This window comes from Euleptes europaea, chromosome 19 (assembly GCF_029931775.1).
Source record: "Euleptes europaea isolate rEulEur1 chromosome 19, rEulEur1.hap1, whole genome shotgun sequence".
Lineage (NCBI taxonomy): Eukaryota > Metazoa > Chordata > Lepidosauria > Squamata > Sphaerodactylidae > Euleptes > Euleptes europaea.
This window is the reverse complement of record NC_079330.1, coordinates 24108059-24129250: the sequence shown is the minus strand read 5'-3', so window position 1 is coordinate 24129250 and position 21192 is coordinate 24108059. Positions and strand designations below refer to the sequence as shown.

General features: G+C 48.1%; 1 protein-coding gene across 1 annotated transcript; it reads left to right on the top strand.

The window, feature by feature from the left end:
- Nucleotides 1–1958: 1958 nt before the first annotated feature.
- Nucleotides 1959–10972, top strand: TLCD2 (TLC domain containing 2). Its single transcript, XM_056865209.1, has 4 exons — nucleotides 1959–2131; nucleotides 3041–3123; nucleotides 7634–7716; nucleotides 10619–10972. The coding sequence occupies exons 1-4, from the start codon at nucleotides 1959–1961 to the stop codon at nucleotides 10970–10972; spliced, it is 693 nt and encodes a 230-aa protein (XP_056721187.1).
- The last annotated feature ends 10220 nt before the right edge of the window (nucleotides 10973–21192 follow it).

Here is a 21192-nt window from a genome sequence, read left to right as displayed (position 1 = left end):
GGTTCCCAACCTTTTTTTGACCAGGGACCACTAGGACTTTTTTGTCCGGTGCAGGGACCCCAAGGTCCAAAATAAAACTTTCGACAGTTTGAAAATAAACTTTAATCATAACGGTTAAACATTAAACTTAGAATAATATTTGAATATATATATATATATTATAATAGAAAACCTTTAATTGAAAATATTAATTTATTATGGGTTCATAACTTTGTTTCACGGACTTTAGTTTAGTTCTCGCGGACCCCTGGGGGTCCGTGGACCCCCGGTTGGGAACCAGTGCCCTACATCAGTGGTTCCCAACCTTTTTTTGACCAGGGACCACTAGGACTTTTTTGTCCGGTGCAGGGACCCCAAGGTCCAAAATAAAAATTCCGACAATTTGAAAATAAACTTTAATCATAACTGTTAAACATTAAACTTAGAATAATATTTGAATATATATATATATATATATTATAATAGAAAACCTTTAATTGAAAATATTAATTTATTATGGGTTGATAACTTTGTTTCGCGGACCTTAGTTTAGTTCTCGCAGACCCCTGGGAACCAGTGCCCTACATCAGTGGTTCCCGACCTTTTTTTGACCAGGGACCACTAGGACTTTTTTGTCCGGTGCAGGGACCCCAAGGTCCAAAATAAAAATTCCGACAATTTGAAAATAAACTTTAATCATAACAGTTAAACATTTAACTTAGAATAATATTTGAATATATATATATATATTTTATAATAGAAAACCTTTAATTGAAAATATTAATTTATTATGGGTTGATAACTTTGTTTCGCGGACCTTAGTTTAGTTCTCGCGGACCCCTGGGGGTCCGTGGACCCCCGGTTGGGAACCAGTGCCCTACACCAGTGGTTCCCAACCTTTTTTTGACCAGGGACCACTAGGACTTTTTTGTCCGGTGCAGGGACCCCAAGGTCCAAAATAAAACTTTCGACAGTTTGAAAATAAACTTTAATCATAACGGTTAAACATTAAACTTAGAATAATATTTGAATATATATATATATTATAATAGAAAACCTTTAATTGAAAATATTAATTTATTATGGGTTCATAACTTTGTTTCACGGACTTTAGTTTAGTTCTCGCGGACCCCTGGGGGTCCGTGGACCCCCGGTTGGGAACCAGTGCCCTACATCAGTGGTTCCCAACCTTTTTTTGACCAGGGACCACTAGGACTTTTTTGTCCGGTGCAGGGACCCCAAGGTCCAAAATAAAAATTCCGACAATTTGAAAATAAACTTTAATCATAACTGTTAGTTAAACATTAAACTTAGAATAATATTTGAATATATATTTTTATAATAGAAAACCTTTAATTGAAAATATTAATTTATTATGGGTTGATAACTTTGTTTCGCGGACCTTAGTTTAGTTCTCGCAGACCCCTGGGAACCAGTGCCCTACATCAGTGGTTCCCGACCTTTTTTTGACCAGGGACCACTAGGACTTTTTTGTCCGGTGCAGGGACCCCAAGGTCCAAAATAAAAATTCGGACCCCCGGTTGGGAACCAGTGCGTGCATCGACGGCCAAGGGAAGCGAAGCCTCCCTCGCTCCTCTTCTCCGGCGCCGACTGGCCGGACAGACGGGCAGGGGGGCCCCGGGGAACGACCCGCCACGCGCCGGGGACGGGAGCGCCCTGGCTCGCCGGCCCTGCCCGGCACGTGGGGCGCAGCGCGGTGCCGGCGCGCTCGTCCGGCCGCGTCGGGGTGGGGGGGCTTGGCGACGCGCCGCGCACGTCGGAAGGCGCTCTGTGAGGTCCCAGCCCAACCGGCCCGCCTTATGGCCCTCGGGCCGCTGCCCAGAAGGGGCTGGAAGAGGCGGCCCCGGGCGGGGGGAGCGGGCGCGCCGTCGGGAGCCAATGGCAGGCGCCGGCCGCTCGGCATAAGGCTGCCCGCCCGGCCGAGGGAGGCGCAGCGGCCGCGCCGTCGGCGGCCCCCGATGGAGCCGCTGCTGCTGCTGGGCGGCTCCCTGGCCGCGTTCCGGCTGCTCAACGCCGGGCTGGAGCGCCTCGTCCCCCCGCCGCCGCCGGCGCAGCGCAACCGCTGGAAGTGGCGCAACGTCTGGACCTCCTTCGTGCACAGCCTGCTCAGCGGCCTCGGGGCGCTGCTCGGGTGAGCGGGGATCGGGATCGGGGCCCAGGGGCAGAGCCTCTGCTTGGCACGCAGGAGGTCCCCAGTTCAACCCTCCTGCGCCTCCCGTTAAAAGGATCCGGTCGCGGGGGATAGAATCCTAGAGTTGGGAGGGACCGCCGGGGTCATCTAGTCCGACCCCCTGCACAGGGCAGGACATTCACAACTACCGCCCCCCCCCCCAGTGACCAGAAGATGGCCAAGAGACCTCTGCCTGAGACCCTGGAGAGCCACTGCCGGTCTGAGTAGGCAATACTTTAATGGACCGAGGGTCTGGTTCAGTATAAGGCAGCTTCATGTGTTCCTTGGGGAGGGGCCGTGGCTCAGTGGTAGAGCCTCTGCTCGGCATGCAGAAGGTCCCAGGTTCAATCCCCGGCATCTCCAGTTCAAGGGACTAGGCAAGGAGGTGATGTGAAGGATCTCAGCCTGAGACCCTGGAGAGCCGCTTCCGGTCTGAGTAGACAATACTGACTTTGATGGACCGAGGGTCTGGTTCAGTATAAGGCAGGTTCATGTGTTCGTTGGGGAGGGGCCGTGGCTCAGTGGTAGAGCATCTGCTTGGCACAGAGGAGGTCCCAAGTTCAATCCCCGGCGTCTCCAGTTAAAAGGATCCGGTCGCAGGTGATAGAATCCGAGAGTTGGAAGGGACCACCAGAGTCATCTAGTCCAACCCCCTGCACAGTGCAGGACATTCACAACTACCTCCCCCACCCCCACCCATCCCCAGTGACCAGAAGATGGCCAAGATGCCTGGAAGACCTCTGCCTGAGACCCTGGAGAGCCTCTGCAGGTCTAAGTAGACAATGCTGACTTGGATGGACTAAGGGTCTGATTCAGTAGAAGGCAGCTTCATGTGTCTCACCTCCCGCTTTTTCTCTTGCTCCGGCGCAGGCTCTACCTTCACCCGCAGATGGCCGAGGAGATGATCGACACGCACTTGCCCGGGGCGCATCGCCTAGTGGGGGTTTCCATCGGTGAGTTGGTTTCCCTCCCGCCCGGCTGCCATGCTGCCTGAGGGACAGGTGCAGAGCTTTATTTGGTGGGAGAGGAGGGGATGTGTGGGCTTGACATTACATTTCTTTGTCCCCCATTGTTAGCCTGTGCCCCCTGGGACGGGGAATCGCTGTGGGGCTAAGGCCAGCAAAGAGAACCTTCGTGGAGGAAGCCTTCTGCTGCCTCCTGGGGTGGACACATCTCCAATCTGGGGAGTGGGCATGAAGGGGAGCTGCAGGCAGTTATCCGCTGCTAGAGGTGGGGCATCTGGCCAGGCTCAGAGGGCCACAGGGGGGAGGGGGAGAACACTGCAGATGCGCAGGGCTCGGCGATACCTTTTTCTTCCCTTGCAATGCCTGGATCCGCTTGAGATAGGTCACGATGGGTAGCGATGTTCGTCTGTCCATAGAAAAGAGCAAGAGTCCAGTAGCACCTTAAAGACTAACCAAATTTCTGGCAGGGTATCAGCTTTCTTGAGTCAACGCTCACTTCTTCAGATACAGCCTGTATCCTCTGTATCTGTATTCTCCTGTATCTGAAGAAGTGAGCTGTGACTTACGAAAGCTCGTGTGTGTGTGTGTGTGTGTGTGTTAAGTGCTGTCAAGTTGCTTCCGACTCATGGTGACCCTATGAATCAAAGTCCTCCAAAACGACCTATCTTGAACGGCCTTGCTCAGATCTTGGAAATTGAGGGCTGTGGCTTCCTTTAGAGAGCCAATCCATCTCTTGTTGGGTCTTCCTCTTTTCCTGCTGCCCTCAACATTTCCTAGCATGACTGTCTGTTCTAGTGATTCTTGTCTTCTCATAATGTGACCAAAATACGATAACCTCAGTTTAGGCATTTTAACTTCTAGGGTCAGTTCAGGCTTGATTTGATCTATAACCCACTGATTTGTTTTTCTGGCAGTCCACGGTATCCGTAACACTCTCCTCCAACACCACATTTCAAAGGAGTCTACTTTCTTCCTATCCGCTTTCTTCATTGTCCAGCTTTCATACCCATACATAGTAATAGGGAATACACTCGATGAAAGCTCATATATACCCTGCCAGAAATTTGGTTAGTCTTGAAGATGCTACCCGACTCTTGCTCAGATCCACTTGAGCAAACCCAATCTTGAACCCACCACCCTCTCTCCTCTGCTGTGGGGCTCCTGTGGGGGAGCCACCTCAGCAACTGTGCATCCCAGACAATGACGGGGAGGCAGACATGGTGCTGGGTGATGCCAGGCCTGCACCCTGGGCCAGTGCTACCATTAGGCAAACTAGGCGGTCGCCTAGGGCGCAGACCTCAGAGGGGCGCAGAACTAGCCTGAGCGGCACAGTTTTAAACCGATTGGTTTCTTGACAAAAACGCAACTGACCATTTATATATTTTTTATTTTAAGATAAGTGCCACAACAGTGCTATGGAACACAATTAATTATAATGTCTGATAAAAAGTTTTGTGCTTTTATTTTTCTACAAGACATCTGTTTTTGAAAACTGGTTAACAATGGGAGGGTCCCCCGCAAGTAGTTAGCCTTGCCTAGGGCACAAAAATGACTGGCACCAGCCCTGCCTGTGCCTCTCCCCATTCCGCTCACCTGCATGTGATAGTGGCAGCAAACAATGAAGCCTGTTCTTGCTCAGTGCAGCAAATTCCGCTCTGGAGCTCAGCTGCACCCCCTCCCTACTGCCCGTGGGAGCATCGCCGCTGTTCCCGGCCAGGGAAATTCCAGAAGTCCCTTTTGGCTATCCAAGCTGCCGGGGAGCTTGTTCAGAGACTGCTCTGGATCTCTCGGCACCAGAGCCGAGCAGAGTTGCAGCAATGGCCCTGGTCCTAAAGGAGCCCAGCTTGAGGAGCTATAGCAGTCAAAAGCCTGGTGGCGCTTTACACACTTTTATTGTGGCCCGAGTTAGCAGAAGTGGGAAGAGCTGATGCCATCAGGTTTTAAGAAGAAGAGCTGGTTTTTATATGCCGACTTTCTCTACCTTTTAAGGAGAATCAAACCACTTTACAATCCCCTTCCCCTCCCCACAACAGACACCTTGTGAGGTAGGTGGGGCTGAGAGAGTTTGGAGAGAACTGTGACTGGCCCAAGGTCACCCAGCTGGCTGTATGTGGAGGAGTGGGGAGTTGAACCCGGTTCTCCAGATTAGAGTCCACCGCTCTTAATGTGTATAATGGTACTATGTGTGTATACTAATGATTTTTTTTAATGATTTTTTTTATTTTCATAATAAACAAAAAAAAGAAAAGAAAAGAAAAAAACAAAAAAAGTATACTAATGATTGAGACAATATCGTTTGTTGCAAATGGATGCAAATCTTTTCCCCTTTCCCCTTTTTTTCCTTCTGTATTCCCTAAAATATAATAAAAACTTTTTTTTAAAAGTCCGTATTGTCTACTCAGACTGGCAGTGGCTCTCCAGGGTCTCAAGCGGAGGTCTTTTACATAACCCACCTGCCTAGTCCCTTTAACTGGAGATGCTGGGTGTTGAACCTGGGACCTTCTGCATGCCAAGCAGATGCTCTGCCACTGAGCCACGGCCCCACCCTTTTCCTGAAGACCCATTTTGAGATTGGTTGGCCCTGTGGCGCAGAGTGGTAAGCTGCAGTCCAAGCCTGAGTTTGATCCCAACAGAAGTTGGTTTCAGGTAGCTGGCTCAAGGTTGATTCAGCCTTCCAACCTTCCAAGGTTGGTAAAATGTGTACCCAGCTTGCTGGGGGTAAAGGGAAGATGACTGGGGAAGGCACTGGCAAACCACCCCATAAACAAAAGTCTGCCTAGTAAACGTTGGGATGTGACGTCACCCCATGGGTCAGGAATGACCCGGTGCTTGCATAAGGGACCTTTACCTTTTTGGCCTGGTGGCAAGTTAATAAAAATTCCAACCTCTCCAAATGAGAATCCTCACTTTCATAAGCATGTGTGAAAAGGGGCAGCAGGGGTGGAGGGAAGAACCACTCAAGGGGTGAGGATAGCAGCATGGTTTGCTTTCTGATGAGTTGCTGAGATGGGCCCCGGGATAGGGGTGGGGGCCTTTTTTGAGCTGGCAGAACAAAAATGGAGTTGACATCAACACTCAGAACCTGAACTCAGTGCCAGGGGCCTTAAGGCAAGAGAAGAAGAAGAAGGTTGGTTTTTATATGCCAACTTTCTCTACCACTTAAGGAAGAATCAAACCGGCTTACAATCACCTTCCCTTCCCCACAACAGACACCCTGTGAGGTAGGTGGGGCTGAGAGAGTGTGACTAACCCAAGGTCACCCAGCTGACTTCATGTGTAGGAGTGGGGAAACCAACCTGGTTTACCAGATTAGTGTCCGCCACTCATGTGGAGGAGTGGGGAATCAAACTCGGTTCTCCAGATCAGAGTCCACCACTCCAAACCACCGCAGTCTTAACCACTACACCACGCTGGCTCTTCAAGTCTCTCCTGAGCTGTAACAAAGGTGTTCTGGGTTTTCAAGTCAATCATTAAGGGCTTGAGCCCTGGAGGTACCCTCTTTAGCAACAAAGCCCTGGGAAGTTGCCATACTTAAGCCATGCAGATGGCCCTGGGCACTGGTGCTGTTGGAGAGGAGGAAAGGCAGAGTTTTTCTAGGTGTCTGCCATTTGGATGGAGCAGAGGGCAGAGCCTGCAACTTCCTTGCAATCCATCCTGACAGAAAAATGCATTCTCTCCACCGTGAACCCTCTTCCCTTCTGTTTCCAGAAGGGCAGTAGCTCAGTGGTAGAGCATCTGCTTGGCATGCAGAAGGTCCCAGGTTCAATCCCCAGCATCTCCAGTTTAAGGGACTAGGCAAGAAGGTGATGGGAAAGACCTCTACTTGTGACCCTGGAGAGCCGCTGCCGGGCTGAGTAGACAATACTGACTTGGATGGACCAAAGGTCTGATTCAGTATAAGGTAGCTTCATGTGTTCAAGCTTCACGTGTTCATGTGTTCTTAACCTTTTAGGAGAGGGGCTGTGGCTCAGCAGTAGAGCATCTGCTTGGCTTGCAGAAGATTCCAGGTTCAATCCCCGGCATCTCCAGTTAAAGGGACTAGGCAAGTGGGTGATGTGAAAGACCTCTGCCTGAGACCCTGGAGAGCCGCGGCCAGTCTGAGTAGACAATACTGACTTTGATGGACCAAGGGTCTGAGTCAGTATCAGACAGCTTCGTGTGTTCATTTCAGTCTGGGCCTAGGAGCTCTAGAGCTAGAAAAGGGATACCAAGCTCCCAGGCCTCTGCTTGCCCAGGGACCTAAAAAGATGCGGCTCTGGCCCTCATCCCTCATTGATAATTTGACCCTGACCCTTCCACACTTGATTCTAGACAATGGGGGCGGAGGTGGGGACCGGTTCTGAAACCCAGGAATTTGAAGTATTTTTTTTCCAGCCTTGCGATCTTCAGTTCACAGAATCTGTTCCTAACCCAGGCTGCCAAGGAAGGGGTCTTCTTATTTTGGTAAGGAGGGTAAGTGAGAAGGATGTTTGCTGAGCAGGCCTGTTTTCTTTCTCAGGGTATTTCCTACAGGACTTCCTCGATATGGCGTTTAATCAGAAGTTTTACCAGTGCTGGGAGCTACTGAGCCATCACTCAGTGGTGAGGTATTTTTTCGGGGGCAGGGGGGAGAGAACTGTGAGTTGGGGGATGAGGGAGAAAACAGAGGGAGTCTCCCATGGCCAATAGCTGAGGATGAGGAGAGGACCTGGCGGAACACATTCATCTTTGTGTGGGCCCTGGTTCAAATCTGCCTGAGGCAGAGTGCATCTTCCCACTCCCTCTTCTCTAGGTACGGACAATGGGTACGTTGGCAGGAGACCCTGAAAGAAACATGCCTAAGAGCGGGGCAAATTCCCCTCAGACTGGCCAAAATTTGCCAGGAGAAGCTGTCAGGCCTGTGCTGCTAACTGGAGTAAAGGCCAGCTTTTGGCCACAGACCACGACCTTGATTCACATGCCTGTAAACTCTGTGTGCAGTTTCCTTCATCCTGTTCCCACAGAGTTGTTTAGTCTTTCTGTCCTGGGAATCTCTTATCTCGGGATGCTAGCCATGTTTACCTTCCTTGCCTGTATTTACACATGTAACCTGCCAACGATTCCTCATTACGAGCCTTGCCTGCGTGTAAGCAGTCAGCTTCTTTTATCTGCCTTTTCTCCTAATAAAGTCTTACTGCTTCAGGATCTCCTGCCTGAATGCATTTGCTTATGGGATGCTAGGGACAGACGCCTGAGCCTGACAGAAGCAAAGAAGTTGAAAATCACAAGGGACAGTAAAAGGCACCGCGCACCCAGCACGTAGGTCCAGAGGCAATGGCTGGGATTCTGCACTGGGATGCACGCCCTGTGTGTGCATCAGTGTGCATGCGCTCTGTATTTTTACTGCATAGAGGGTGTGCTGATTTCTCTGTGTTCAGCGGCTGGCAGATCGCAAGACGTTTTGGTGGTCTGCTCTCAGAATATGGCTGATGCAGCATTGGGAGGCAATCTCCTGATCAGATGGGCTAGTGATCCAGGGCCGGAGGGGCCGTTGCCCAGTAGCAGAGCATCTGCTTGGCACGCAGCAAGTACCAGGTTCAATCCCTGACATCTCCAGTTGAAAAGATCAGGTAGCAGGTGATGTGAAAGACCTCTGCCTGAGATTCTGGAGAGCTGCTGCCAGTCTGAGTAGACAGTACTGACCTTGATGGACTAATGGTCTGAATCATAGAAAGGCAGCGATGTGTCTGTGTGTATGCTTCTACCTCGAGGTGGGTAAAGGCACCATCACCATAGAAACAGCAGCACTAAGTGCTGTGGAGGCGGGCAGGGTCACCGTCCTGATGCCACTTGCTGTTCCTACCATTCTGTCACACTATGACCCCCCACCACCACCCAGCAACACACCCCTTCTCCCATGAACACATATATCTTGCCTTTGCCTTTGCCTGACCATCAGTACACTGAGGTCAATATTGTCTCCTCTCTCTAGTAGTGGCTCTCCCAAGGGTCTCGGGCAGAGGTCTTTCACATCACCTGTGACCTGATTCCTTTAATTAGAGATGGCAAGGATTGAACCAAGGATGTCCTGCATCCAAGCAGATACTCTTATCACTTGAATATCTTCTGTCCAAAAAGAACCACCAAACAACGCAATTGGTTGCCTAGTTTTGCACCCAGGTCTGTAATCACAGAAAAATTGAGAAGGGCCTTTAATCCTGAAGAGTGGCAGAGATTTTAGTCCTGAAATGACTTAAGCTGAGAACCAGCGTAGTGTAGTGGTTAAGAGCGGTGGACTCTGATCTGGAGAACCGGGTTTGATTCCCCACTTCTCCACATGAGCGGTGGTGAACTGGTAATCTGGTGAACTGGATTTGTTTCCCCACTCCTACACACGAAGCCAGCTGGGTGACCTTGGGCTAGTCACACTTTCTCAGCCTCACCTACCTGCAAACATTTTATATGGGAGACATACAGCCCAGCAAAACAACTTGAGACACTTACCAGATGTTTGTATAATTGGTAATATATTAGGTAAAGGTAAAGGTCCCCTGTGCAAGCACCGGGTCATTCCTGACCCATGGGGTGATGTCACATCCTGACATTTCCAAGGCAGACTTTGTTTCCGGGGTGGTTTGCCAGTGCCTTCCCCAGTCATCTTCCCTTTACCCCCAGCAAGCTGGGTACTCATTTTACCGACCTCGGAAGGATGGAAGGCTGAGTCAACCTTGAGCCGGCTACCTGAAACCAACTTCCGTCGGGATCGAACTCAGGTCGTGAGCAGAGCTTTTGACTGCAGTACTGCAGCTTAACACTCTGCACCACGGGGCTCCTAGGTAATATATTATACAACCTATATACATGCCTGGTCATATACTGTCTGTATATGTATATATGAGCAGCCCCGTGGCGCAGCGTGGTAAGCTGCAGTACTTCAGTCGAAGCTCTGCTCATGACCTGAGCTCTATCCTGACAGAAGTCGGTTTCAGGTAGCTGGCTCGAGGTCGACTGAGCTTTCCATCCTTCCGAGGTCGGTAAAATGAGTTCTCAGCTTGCTGGGGGTAAAGGGAAGATAACTGGGGAAGGCACTGGCAAACCACCCCGTAAACAAAGTCTGCCTAGTAAACGTCGGGATGTGACATCACCCCATGGGTCAGGAATGACCCGGTGCTTGCACAGGGGACCTTTACCTTTTATATGTACATATATCTGTAAATATGTGTGTATGTTTTACATGGGTTTCAATTGACCACTGAGGAAGGGCAAACAGGCCGAAACGCGTCTGGCATGTGGTTATAGATATCAACCTTAGGAAATTCCATTATGCTGTTTTAACGTTTTTAAAATAATTTTTAATAATTCATTATCTATATATTGTATTTATCCAACCCAACCTTGAGTACCCAGCAGAGAATAGGTATGCATCGTGACAGCTGTCGTCATGCTCACAGTTTGTTGCAGCCAGCAGTCTGTCTTCAGCGACTGTAGCCCCGGGGCCTGACTAACCTCCGGCCTTCTCTTCCAGGTGATTGTCTGTTTTGGCATCGCCTTCCTGTACCACCGCTACATCGGCCTGGTTATGGTGGCCCTGCTGGTGGAGATCAACTCTGTCTTCCTGCACCTGCGAACAATCCTGCTCATGGCCGGCTTGTCACACACTCCTTACTACCGCGTCAACAGCCTGGCCAACCTGGGCACCTACATGGTGTTTCGCGTCAGCATCCTCGCCTGGATGACTCGCTGGCTTCTTCTCAACTGGGAGATCATCCCGCCGGCCACCTGTGCGGTGAATGTGGTGGGCCTGGCCCTCATAACCCCAATGAACATTGTGCTCTTCTACCGTCTGCTGCGCAACGATTGCCTCAAGTCCAAGCAGTAGGACAAGGAGCGGTGATGCTACTTCGCCCCCTCTAAGAACTGTCTGTAGGCCAGCGAGGGGGAGAGAGACAGACAGACAGAAGGGCTGTGGGAATAAGAAGGGTCTTCATAAACCTGCATTCCAGGTTGCAACTCCCTTTATCCTCTCCGGCTGGATTATGAAAAAGCAGAAGCTGCCTCAAGGAAGGGGAAGGGCACAAAGAGAGCCAGTGTGGTGTAGTGGTTAAGAGTGGTGGTTTGGAGCGGTGGAGTCTAATCTGGAGAACCGGGTTTGATTCCCCACTCCTCCACATGAGCGGCAGATGCCAATCTGCTGAGCCGGGTTGGTTTCCCCAGCTGGGTGACTTTGGCCTAGTCACAGCTCTTAAGAGCTCTCTCAGCCTCACCTACCTCACAGGGTGTCTGTTATGGGGAGGGGAAGGTGATTGTAAGCGGTTTGATTTGCCCTTACGTGGTAGAGAAAGCCAGCATATAAAAACCAACTCTTCTTCTTCGGGGGGGTGTATGTGTGCATTCTGGTTGTGGAGCTCTGTAGCTGTAAAGGAAGGAGCCTGAGGATGGTGGGCATGCTGAGGGGGAAAGGGTGTGATGTAGGGTCCCTACAATGAGGATTTTTATTGAAGGGTCTTCACCCTGCACAACTGTGTTTTGACCTTTGCTTCCAGCACTGTCACTTTCCTCCCACTCCCCCATGGCTCAGGGCAGTGTGGACTTCCTTGTGCAAAGGGGGTGCTTCTTTAGGGGAAGTTCTGTCCAACACCGACCTTTGCACTTGGACTGGTACCTTGGATAGTGGAAAGCCCTGAAAAAAAGGAAGGAAGCCAGTGTTCTCTCCTAGCCATGTATTATAGACTGTTCTGTAGGGCCTGAAAATGGCCTGCCTCTATCTTTGGGGTATAGGATGGACTTCTAAGCAGTCTATCCTTTTGTTGCTGTTTCATGCCATTCCACTCAACCTCTTCATATCTAACATTCTTTGGGGTGCATTTCTCCCTGGACTAGAGTACAAGTCTTTTGCCCAGATTCGGAGTGGGGAAACTTCTTTGAAGGGCTTGGCCAGATGCAGTGAGACCTTACAAGCCCCCTGTAGTCCCATGAGGGTTGGAAGGGGACCAGTTCACACTTGGCCCTTTGGAGTTTCCCCACACATACATACACAGTCAGAAGAACTTAAACACCACCAACCCAGTTAGGAAAGTGCCCTTGAAAACAAGAGCCACTGCTAAGATGCTGCTTATGGCCCTTTGGAAGGAGTGGAGATAAAGCTTTCCAAATGAATTCAATGCCAGTTGGCAATCCCTCGCTTACCTACTGGTCCCTTCTCTAGACAGGATACTGTGCTGTTGCTCTCAGCCTGGGACAAGCCACATGACTCTGAGGCTTGGCTGCAGTGCTGTGCATATTTTATGGGAAATGCACTTTCATAATGCCTTGGTTCATGGTGCTGTCTGAATGTGTTTGCACATAAAAATAATAATAAATCAAATTAATGTTGGTGCTTGACCCTACCTGGGAGTGTCACAGCAAGAAAAAAAAATCTATTCCAGTTCTGTGGGGAAGAAGTCTCAGTGACCTGGATGCAAGACCATAAAGGAGTGTTGCTGATCAATCAAGGAGTCAGTATAGCCACATGTAATTCTAGGACAGAACTAAAGTGTAAAGTTGATATTAAATGTGAAGACATGAGATATCTCCCCCCGCATCTTTCCCTGTATATCAGTTAAGGACATTGACACAAATGATCCTCCAGACTCCTTTTCATATGGAAGGCATTGCTTGTGGATATGAGGGGCAGAAAGGAGAAATCAAACGTATGCTTATTTTATTTATTTGATTTTTATCCCGCCCTATCCCTATTGGAGTAGGGCTCAGGGCGGGTTACATCCAACATAAAGGCACATAGTCCAATTTGATCTGCGTCATAACAAGATAGAACAATATAAAATTAATTAAAAATACATAATACAATGTAAATGAAACCCAGAAAATCTAAGATCCAGATGGCTCCAACAACACCTCCATATCAGTAATAATGGTAGGCATTCAGGTGGGAAAACGGACAGGTGTAAATAAAAATAAATATTAAATTTATATTTTGCTTTTCTCAATGGCAACCCAAGGCAGCTTATCATATTGTTCTGCCCTCCTCCACCTTATCATTAAACAAACATTCTGAGAAAGTGTGATGAGTATATGGCCACCTGGCAAGCTTCCATGGCCGTGCAGGGATTTGAATATGGTTGTCCTGGGTCCTAGTCCAAAACTAACCACTGCGCCATATTGAGTTTCTAATCAATGTAGGCATTTCAATCAAACCACAAGAGAGAAATGCATAAACTGAGTGGAGAGCCAGCATGGTGTATTGGTTAAGAGCGGTGAACCGGGTTTGTTTCCCCACTCCTACACATGGAAGAGCCCAGTGGCGCAGAGTGGTAAGCTGCAGTACTGCAGTCCAAGCTGTGCTCATGACCTGAGTTTGGTCCCAACGGAAGTTGGGTTCAGGTAGCCGGCTCAAGGGTGACTCAGCCTTCCATCCTTCTGAGGTTGGTAAAATGAGTACCCGGCTTGCTGGGGGTAGGGAAGATGACTGGGGAAGGCACGGGCAAACCACCCTGCAAACAAAGTCTGCCTAGGAAATGTTGGGATGTGACGTCACCCCATGGATCAGGAATGACCCGTTGCTTGCACAGGGGACCTTTAACTTTTACACATGGAAGCCTGCTGGGTCACCTTGGGCTAGTCACAGTTCTCTCTGAACTCTCTCAGCCCCATCTACCTCACAAAGTGTCTGTTCTCGGGAGAGGAAAAGTGATTGTAAGCTGGTTTGAGACCCCTTAAAGGTCAAGAAAATCAAGATATAAATGCCAGCTGTTCTTCTACATGTGAGAGAAGTATAACTGGCCAGTGGGAAAACAGGCTGGTGAGATCAAAGGGCACTGTAGGTTTTCAAAATATTGTTGAAGGCTTTCACTGTCAGAGTTCATTGGTTCTTGTAGGTTATCCGGGCTGTGTAACCGTGGTCTTGGTATTTTCTTTCCTGACATTTCGCCAGCAGCCGTGGCAGGCATCTTCAGAGGAGTAACACTGAAGGACAGTGTCTCTCAGTGTCAAGTGTGTAGGAAGAGTAATATATAGTCAGAAGGGGGTTGGGTTTGAGCTGAATCATTGTCCTGCAAAGTATTAAAGGTAATGTGCAAATCATTGTCCTGTAAGAAGATAATGTGCTAATGAGGGTGTGGTATGTTAATGTGGAACCATTGTATATTACTCTTCCTACACACTTGACACTGAGAGACACTGTCCTTCAGTGTTACTCCTCTGAAGATGCCTGCCACAGCTGCTGGCGAAACATCAGGAAAGAAAATACCAAGACCACAGTTACACAGCTTGGATAACCTACAAGAACCAATGCACTGTAGGTTTGTTTCTTAATTCAAAACTTGCTTTTCTACTTTAAAAAAAAACCTGAATCGCTAAAAATAAACTCGGCAATTATTCAAGTGCATTCTAAGAATGTCAGTGCAGAAGTGGCTTATGCAGACAGCCAGTCTTTCTTTGCTTATGCAAGCTGCCATCTGCTTTCAAAAATCTTTGTTCTTGGGTGGTGGCTGTGTGGCTTTCCTTCCTGCACTTCGGAAAGTGGCTCTGTGCAGGCGTAGGCATGCTGCTACAACATGGATAGGATGCATAGGGTACTTCCAAGCTGCTCATTTTATCTGGAAACAATGTGTTGAAGGTGTCCTTGACAGTTCCGATTTCCGGGTCTATAGCTTGGTTTACATGTGCAGGACAACGAAGTGGTAGTATGGACTGCACCACTCAAGAATACAGGCAGAGGTTCAGTTTTAAAGGCTCTCTTATTAAAATTCCCTGCAAAGCAGTCACGTCCAGGTTATATACTGTAAAAGGAACACATTTTTAAATTATTTTGCTAGCTTCTATAGATTAGGTCGGGATCTGATCTCTTTGCAGAGTTGTACTATAGAAGGAAGCAAAAGTTGGCCTCAAGCAGCAGTTGACCAGCAGTATCTCCATCTTGTGTGTAAAGTGCCATCAAGTCACAGCCGACCTATGGCGACCCCTTTTTGGGGGGTTTCATGGGAAGAGACTAACAGGTGGTTTCCCAGTGCCTTCCTCTGCACAGCAACCCTGGTATTCCTTGGTGGTCTCCCATCCAAATACTAACCAGGTCTGACCCTGCTTAGCTACTGAGATCTGACGAGATCAGGCTAGCCTGGGCCATCCAGGTCAGGGCATCTCCACTTTATCCAGATTCAATTTCAGCTTATTCCTCTTATCTAGGTCGTGCAACTGCACCCTCCCTCCTGGGCGTCCCTTCCAAGAACATGTGGTTCTGAGGGTCCAGCCTGAAGGCTGGTTGAACCTCAAAACCAGCATAGTGAGGAAGGGGTAGTTGTATGACAGCACAGCCTGGGACAAGAACACTGCTGCTGTTCAGAGGTATTCTCTTTTTCTTGATGGGCCGTGGCTCAGTGGTAGAGCATGTGCTCTACATGCAGAAGGTCCCAGGTTCAATTCCCAGCATCTCCAGTTAAAGGGACTATGCAAGCAGGTGATGTGGAAGACCCCTGCCTGAGACCCTGGAGAGCCGCTGCCGGTCTGAGTAGACAGTACTGAATTGTTGGACCGAGGGTCTGATTCAGTATAAGGCAGCTTCATGTGTTCATAATCACATCGCATCTTTCATGCCTTGCAAATAGATTCTGGGGCTTGAGCTCTGATGCTCCCTCCGGGCTGCGGCAGAATAGGAGATGCCCTAAAGGGAAGCAGCCTGCACTTGTCACAGGAAACATTCTGAACTCGTTGCAAACGTGTCCCTTAGTTCTTGTAGGTTATCCGGGCTGTGTAACCGTGGTCTTGGTATTTTCTTTCCTGACGTTTCGCCAGCAGCTGTGGCAGGCATCTTCAGAGGAGTAACACTGAAGGACAGTGTCTCTCAGTGTCAAGTGTGTAGGAAGAGTAATATTTAGTCAGAAAGGGGTAGGGTTTGAGCTGAATCATTGCCCTGCAAAACGTATCAAAGGTAATGTGCTAATCAGTGTCCCTTAGTGTTGAGAGTAGCGTAGATGGTGTTGGCAGCCCCTGTTTATATGCCCCCTTGGCTGCCTGCAGCCACTCCCCCCTTGATCCGTGATAGGGGGACATAACCTCCTGGTGACCAATGGTACATATTGGCTTAGAGCCAATGGGGTCCGTTTGCTTGACCAAGGGTGAGCAGGGTTTAGGATCCTTCGTGCAGAACTCAAGCTACTAAATCTCCCTTGCTTACTCCCCAACTATATACATACACAACAGATGGAGACCAAGAACGCGAAGAAATATCAGGAGATATGAACTGATCTAATTCAAAATGTTAGGAGTGATTAAATTACCAAAGTTGAAACATCTATTGTAGGATTGACAGATTTGGTTTATTATAATGAATTAGAATTGAATACAAAGAGAGAAACGTGGATATTAAATGGACTGAGGAGGGGAGAGGAGAAGTTAAATATATATATATTTGCTTAGAGATAAGATAGAAATCTTTTATATTATGTATTTTGCGAATTGAAAAATAATTAAGATTGTAAACCAATTTGAAAATAATAAAAAAATATTCAAAAAAAAAACAGAGAGAGAGAGACCAAGAACGCGAAGCACACCTTTAAAAAGAAACCTTGTCTTTCTCTCCCCGGAAGTAATAGTATGTCTTCCGGTGTACAGGGGACGACACAGGCGGAGGCAAAGGATCATCCCGCCCCTACTGGGGCCGATAAGCCAATGGCTATCCCCCAGCCTCTGCACCACTGGCAGTTGATTGGTCGGTTCCTAGTCCGCTCCGCTCGTTCGCATCCGGATCCGCGCGCTTGCGCAGTGCCGGCGATGCGCGTCTGGAGCGGTAGCGCTTGCCGCCATTGGAGGTTTCCTGCGCTGGATGACCGCGGCCTGAGGGAGAGCAGAAGCGGGCGGGAAGGCTCCGGCTGAGGGGAAGGTACGGTCGGGGGTCGGAGCAAGGCCTCTCGCCGAGGCCCGAGGCTCGCCCTTTCCCCCTTCGGTCTGCGCTCTTACTCGGCTTTCCGCCGCCTGGGCCCGGCCTAGGCCCGCGACGCTGCTGGCCGAGTCCTGGGGGCCGAGAGGGCGAACGGTCGGTTGCCTCTTCGTGTCCAAAGCGGGCCTAGCGGGGAGGGGGAGACCTTTTGAAGCTTGCGGGGCCCGGGGGGGGGAGGCCCGTTTCCGCCCGTACGTGTGAACCCGACGAAGTGGATCCTGCGCTTTCTTTAGAGAGGAAAGCCATCAGTTACTTGGCACGCGTTCATTATGCGTATGATAATTCGCAGTGGGTCGCAGTGTTAGTCTGTCTGCAGTAGTAGAAAAGGGCAAGAGTCCAGTAGCACCTTAAAGACTAACAACAATATTTTCTGTAGTAGAAAAGGGCAACAGTCCAGTAGCACCTTAAAGACTTAACAAAAATATTTTCTGTAGTAGAAAAGGGCAAGAGTCCAGTAGCACCTTAAAGACTTAACAAAAATATTTTCTGTAGTAGAAAAGGGCAAGAGTCCAGTAGCACCTTAAAGACTAACAACAATATTTTCTGTAGTAGAAAAGGGCAAGAGTCCAGTAGCACCTTAAAGACTAACAAAAATATTTTCTGTAGTAGAAAAGGGCAAGAGTCCAGTAGCACCTTAAAGACTAACAAAAATATTTTCTGTAGTAGAAAAGGGCAACAGTCCAGTAGCACCTTAAAGACTTAACAAAAATATTTTCTGTAGTAGAAAAGGGCAAGAGTCCAGTAGCACCTTAAAGACTAACAACAATATTTTCTGTAGTAGAAAAGGGCAAGAGTCCAGTAGCACCTTAAAGACTAACAACAATATTTTCTGTAGTAGAAAAGGGCAAGAGTCCAGTAGCACCTTAAAGACTAACAACAATATTTTCTGTAGTAGAAAAGGGCAAGAGTCCAGTAGCACCTTAAAGACTAACAAAAATATTTTCTGTAGTAGAAAAGGGCAAGAGTCCAGTAGCACCTTAAAGACTAACAACAATATTTTCTGTAGTAGAAAAGGGCAAGAGTCCAGTAGCACCTTAAAGACTAACAACAATATTTTCTGTAGTAGAAAAGGGCAAGAGTCCAGTAGCACCTTAAAGACTAACAACAATATTTTCTGTAGTAGAAAAGGGCAAGAGTCCAGTAGCACCTTAAAGACTAACAACAATATTTTCTGTAGTAGAAAAGGGCAAGAGTCCAGTAGCACCTTAAAGACTAACAACAATATTTTCTGTAGTAGAAAAGGGCAAGAGTCCAGTAGCACCTTAAAGACTAACAAAAATATTTTCTGTAGTAGAAAAGGGCAAGAGTCCAGTAGCACCTTAAAGATTAACAACAATATTTTCTGTAGTAGAAAAGAGCAAGAGTCCAGTAGCACCTTAAAGACTAACAAAAATATTTTCTGTAGTAGTAAAGGGCAAGAGTCCAGTAACACCTTAAAGACTAACAACAATATTTTCTGGCAGGGTATGAGCTTTCGTGAGCCACAGCTCACTTCTTCAGATACCTGAAGAATACCTTCAGGTATCTGAAGATGCTCTACCAACTGAGCCACAAGCCCTCCCCAGAGGAACTCCCCTCCTTTCCTTTTCCAGTTCCTCTGGGGAGGGCTTGTGGCTCAGTTGGTAGAGCATCTTCAGATACCTGAAGAAGTGAGCTGTGGCTCACGAAAGCTCATACCCTACCAGAAAATATTCTTGATAGTCTTTAAGATGCTACTGGACTCTTGCCCTTTTCTACTACTGCAGACAGACTAACACGGCGACCCACTGTGGAATATGCTATATGGTAATTTATGGATCTAATCTGAAGAAGTGAGCTGTGGCTCACGAAAGCTCATACCCTACCAGAAAATATTAGTGTTAGTCTTTAAGGTGCTACTGGACTCTTGCCCTTTTCTAATTATGTGTATGGTTGGGGAAGTCGGGTGTGAGTTACTGTGCAGCAGGCGAAGGAAAGGAGGGGAGTTCCTCTGGGGAGGGCTTGTGGCTCAGTTTGTAGAGCATCTGCTTGGCATGCAGAAGGTCCCAGGTTCAATCCCCGGCATCTCCAGAAACTAGGCAAGTAGGTGATGTGAAAGACCTCTGCCTGAGACCCTGGAGAGCTGCTGCCATCTGAGTAGACAATACTGACTGTGATGGACCCGGCGTCTGATACAGTATAAGGCAGCTTCATGTGTTTATACAGTTTTCAAGTAGGTGATGGGAAAGACCTCTGCCTGAGACCCTAGAGAGCAGCTGCCATCTGAGTAGACAATACTGACTGTGATGGACCCAGGGTCTGATACAGTATAAGGCAACTTCATGTGTTCATACAGTTTTCAAGTAGGTGATGGGAAAGACCCCTGCCAGAGAGCCGCTGCCCGTCAGAGTAGACAATACTGACTTTGACGGACCAAGGGTCTGATTCAGTATAAGGCAGCTTCACGTGTTCATGTGAGCTGAACGTGTTTGTTTATTTACATTATTTGTAGTCCGCTTTTCTTTCTAAGAGTGAAAGCAATTGCACAAAAAAATCAATCCATTATTTGTAGTCCGCTTTTCTTTCTGGGACTGAAAGCGGATGAGACTGAAAAGTTGATCCATTATTTGTAGTCTGCTTTTCTTTGTGGGACTGAAAGCGGATGACACTGAAAAGTCAGTACAATCAATAGGGCGAGATATGCAATAGGATCTTACTTACAGAGATCTGGAAACCAACCAGAGGTGACACGCAGCAGAAGTTTTAACATGACATGTAAAATGAGTGCAAAATTTGCATAGTGGGACCCTATTTACAGCATCAGATAGTATGAGCTATACAGAGCGATGTAGTCTACAGTTCCTAACCTTTCACTACAAGCTTCTTTCTGAAACATATTGTTACAGTGGAGCCCCATTTCCTCTGCAAAAAGCCCTCTTGCATAATTCAGTTTTGCATAGTTTGTGGAAAGCCAGGCGGGTGGGAGCCTTCCTGACCTTATCGGGCAGGCCATACAACAAGGTAGCGGCAACAGCAAAGAATGCATGTATATGGGCAGTTGTTAATTTTGTACGTTTGCAGGGTCGCACCTGCAGAAGGCAGTACTCAGATGGGTGAAGCTGTTATGGCAGAGCATTGAGGGAGAAGCGGTCCCACAGATATGAGATTCCAAAGCCATGAGGGGCTTTGCATGTGATAGTACCTTAAATTAAGCCTGGTAACTGATAGGTAACCAGTAGAGTGACTGCAGAATGGGAGTGATATGCATGCTCTGCCTGGTTCTCGATTATAACCAAGCTGTGATATTCTGTACCAAATGAAATCTCTCAATTGGCTTTTAGGGGAGACCTATGTTGAGAGTATCACGATAGTCTAGTATTGATGTTACCATGGTGTGGGTCGAGGTGCCCAGATCATCTCCATCAAGGTGCAAGACCATCTTCTAGACTAGCCTGAGTTAGAAGAAGTTTTTGCAGCTGCGTTAATTTGCTACTTTGACAGTAATGTTGGATCCGATATAACCCCAAGGCTCTTAACTAAGTCAGTAAGGGTCAGCTGAACCCCATTGAAAGTGGGGAGCATAGAGTCCTTCAAGCCCTCCACCTTCCCAACCAGTATTACCATTGTCTTTTCAGCGTTTAGTTTCAATTTTTACTCTATTGATTGTATTGGCTTTTCTGTGTAATCGTTTTCAGTCCCAGAAAGGAGACAGCGTGGTGTAGTGGTTAAGAGCAGTGGTTTGGAGTGGTGGACTCTGATCTGGAGAACCGGGTTTGATTCTTCACTCCTCCACATGAGCGGCGGACACTAATCTGGTGAATTGGATTAGTTTCCCCACTCTTACACACGAAGTCAGCTGGGTGACCTTGGGCTAGTCACACTCTCTCAGCCTCACCTACCTCATAGGGTGTCTGTTGTGGAGAGGGGAAGGGAAGGTGACTGTAAGCTGGTTTGATTCTGCCTTGAATGGTAGAGAAAGTCGGCATATAAAAACCAGATTTCTTCTCCTTCGCCGTTTAACCACAGCAACCAGGTAGCGATTCTTGACCTCTACCACATCACCAGGAGATCTGAATAAGTGTGTGTGTGTGTGTGTGTGTGTGTGTGTGTGTATATATATATATATGAAGTGTCATCTGCATGTTGATGACAGCTAACCCAAAAACTGTGGATGAATTGGCCTAGCGCCTTTACATATAAATTGAAGAGCA

What these genes read in the sequence shown, in the direction of transcription:
- TLCD2 (XM_056865209.1), top strand. Translation starts at nt 1,959, where the DNA reads ATGGAGCCGCTGCTGCTGCTGGGCGGCTCCCTGGCCGCGTTCCGGCTG. An exon ending in GGCCTCGGGGCGCTGCTCGG is followed by an intron (nt 2,132 to 3,040) that starts GTGAGCGGGGAT and finishes GCTCCGGCGCAG; the next exon opens with GCTCTACCTTCACCCGCAGA. An exon ending in CCTAGTGGGGGTTTCCATCG is followed by an intron (nt 3,124 to 7,633) that starts GTGAGTTGGTTT and finishes TTTCTTTCTCAG; the next exon opens with GGTATTTCCTACAGGACTTC.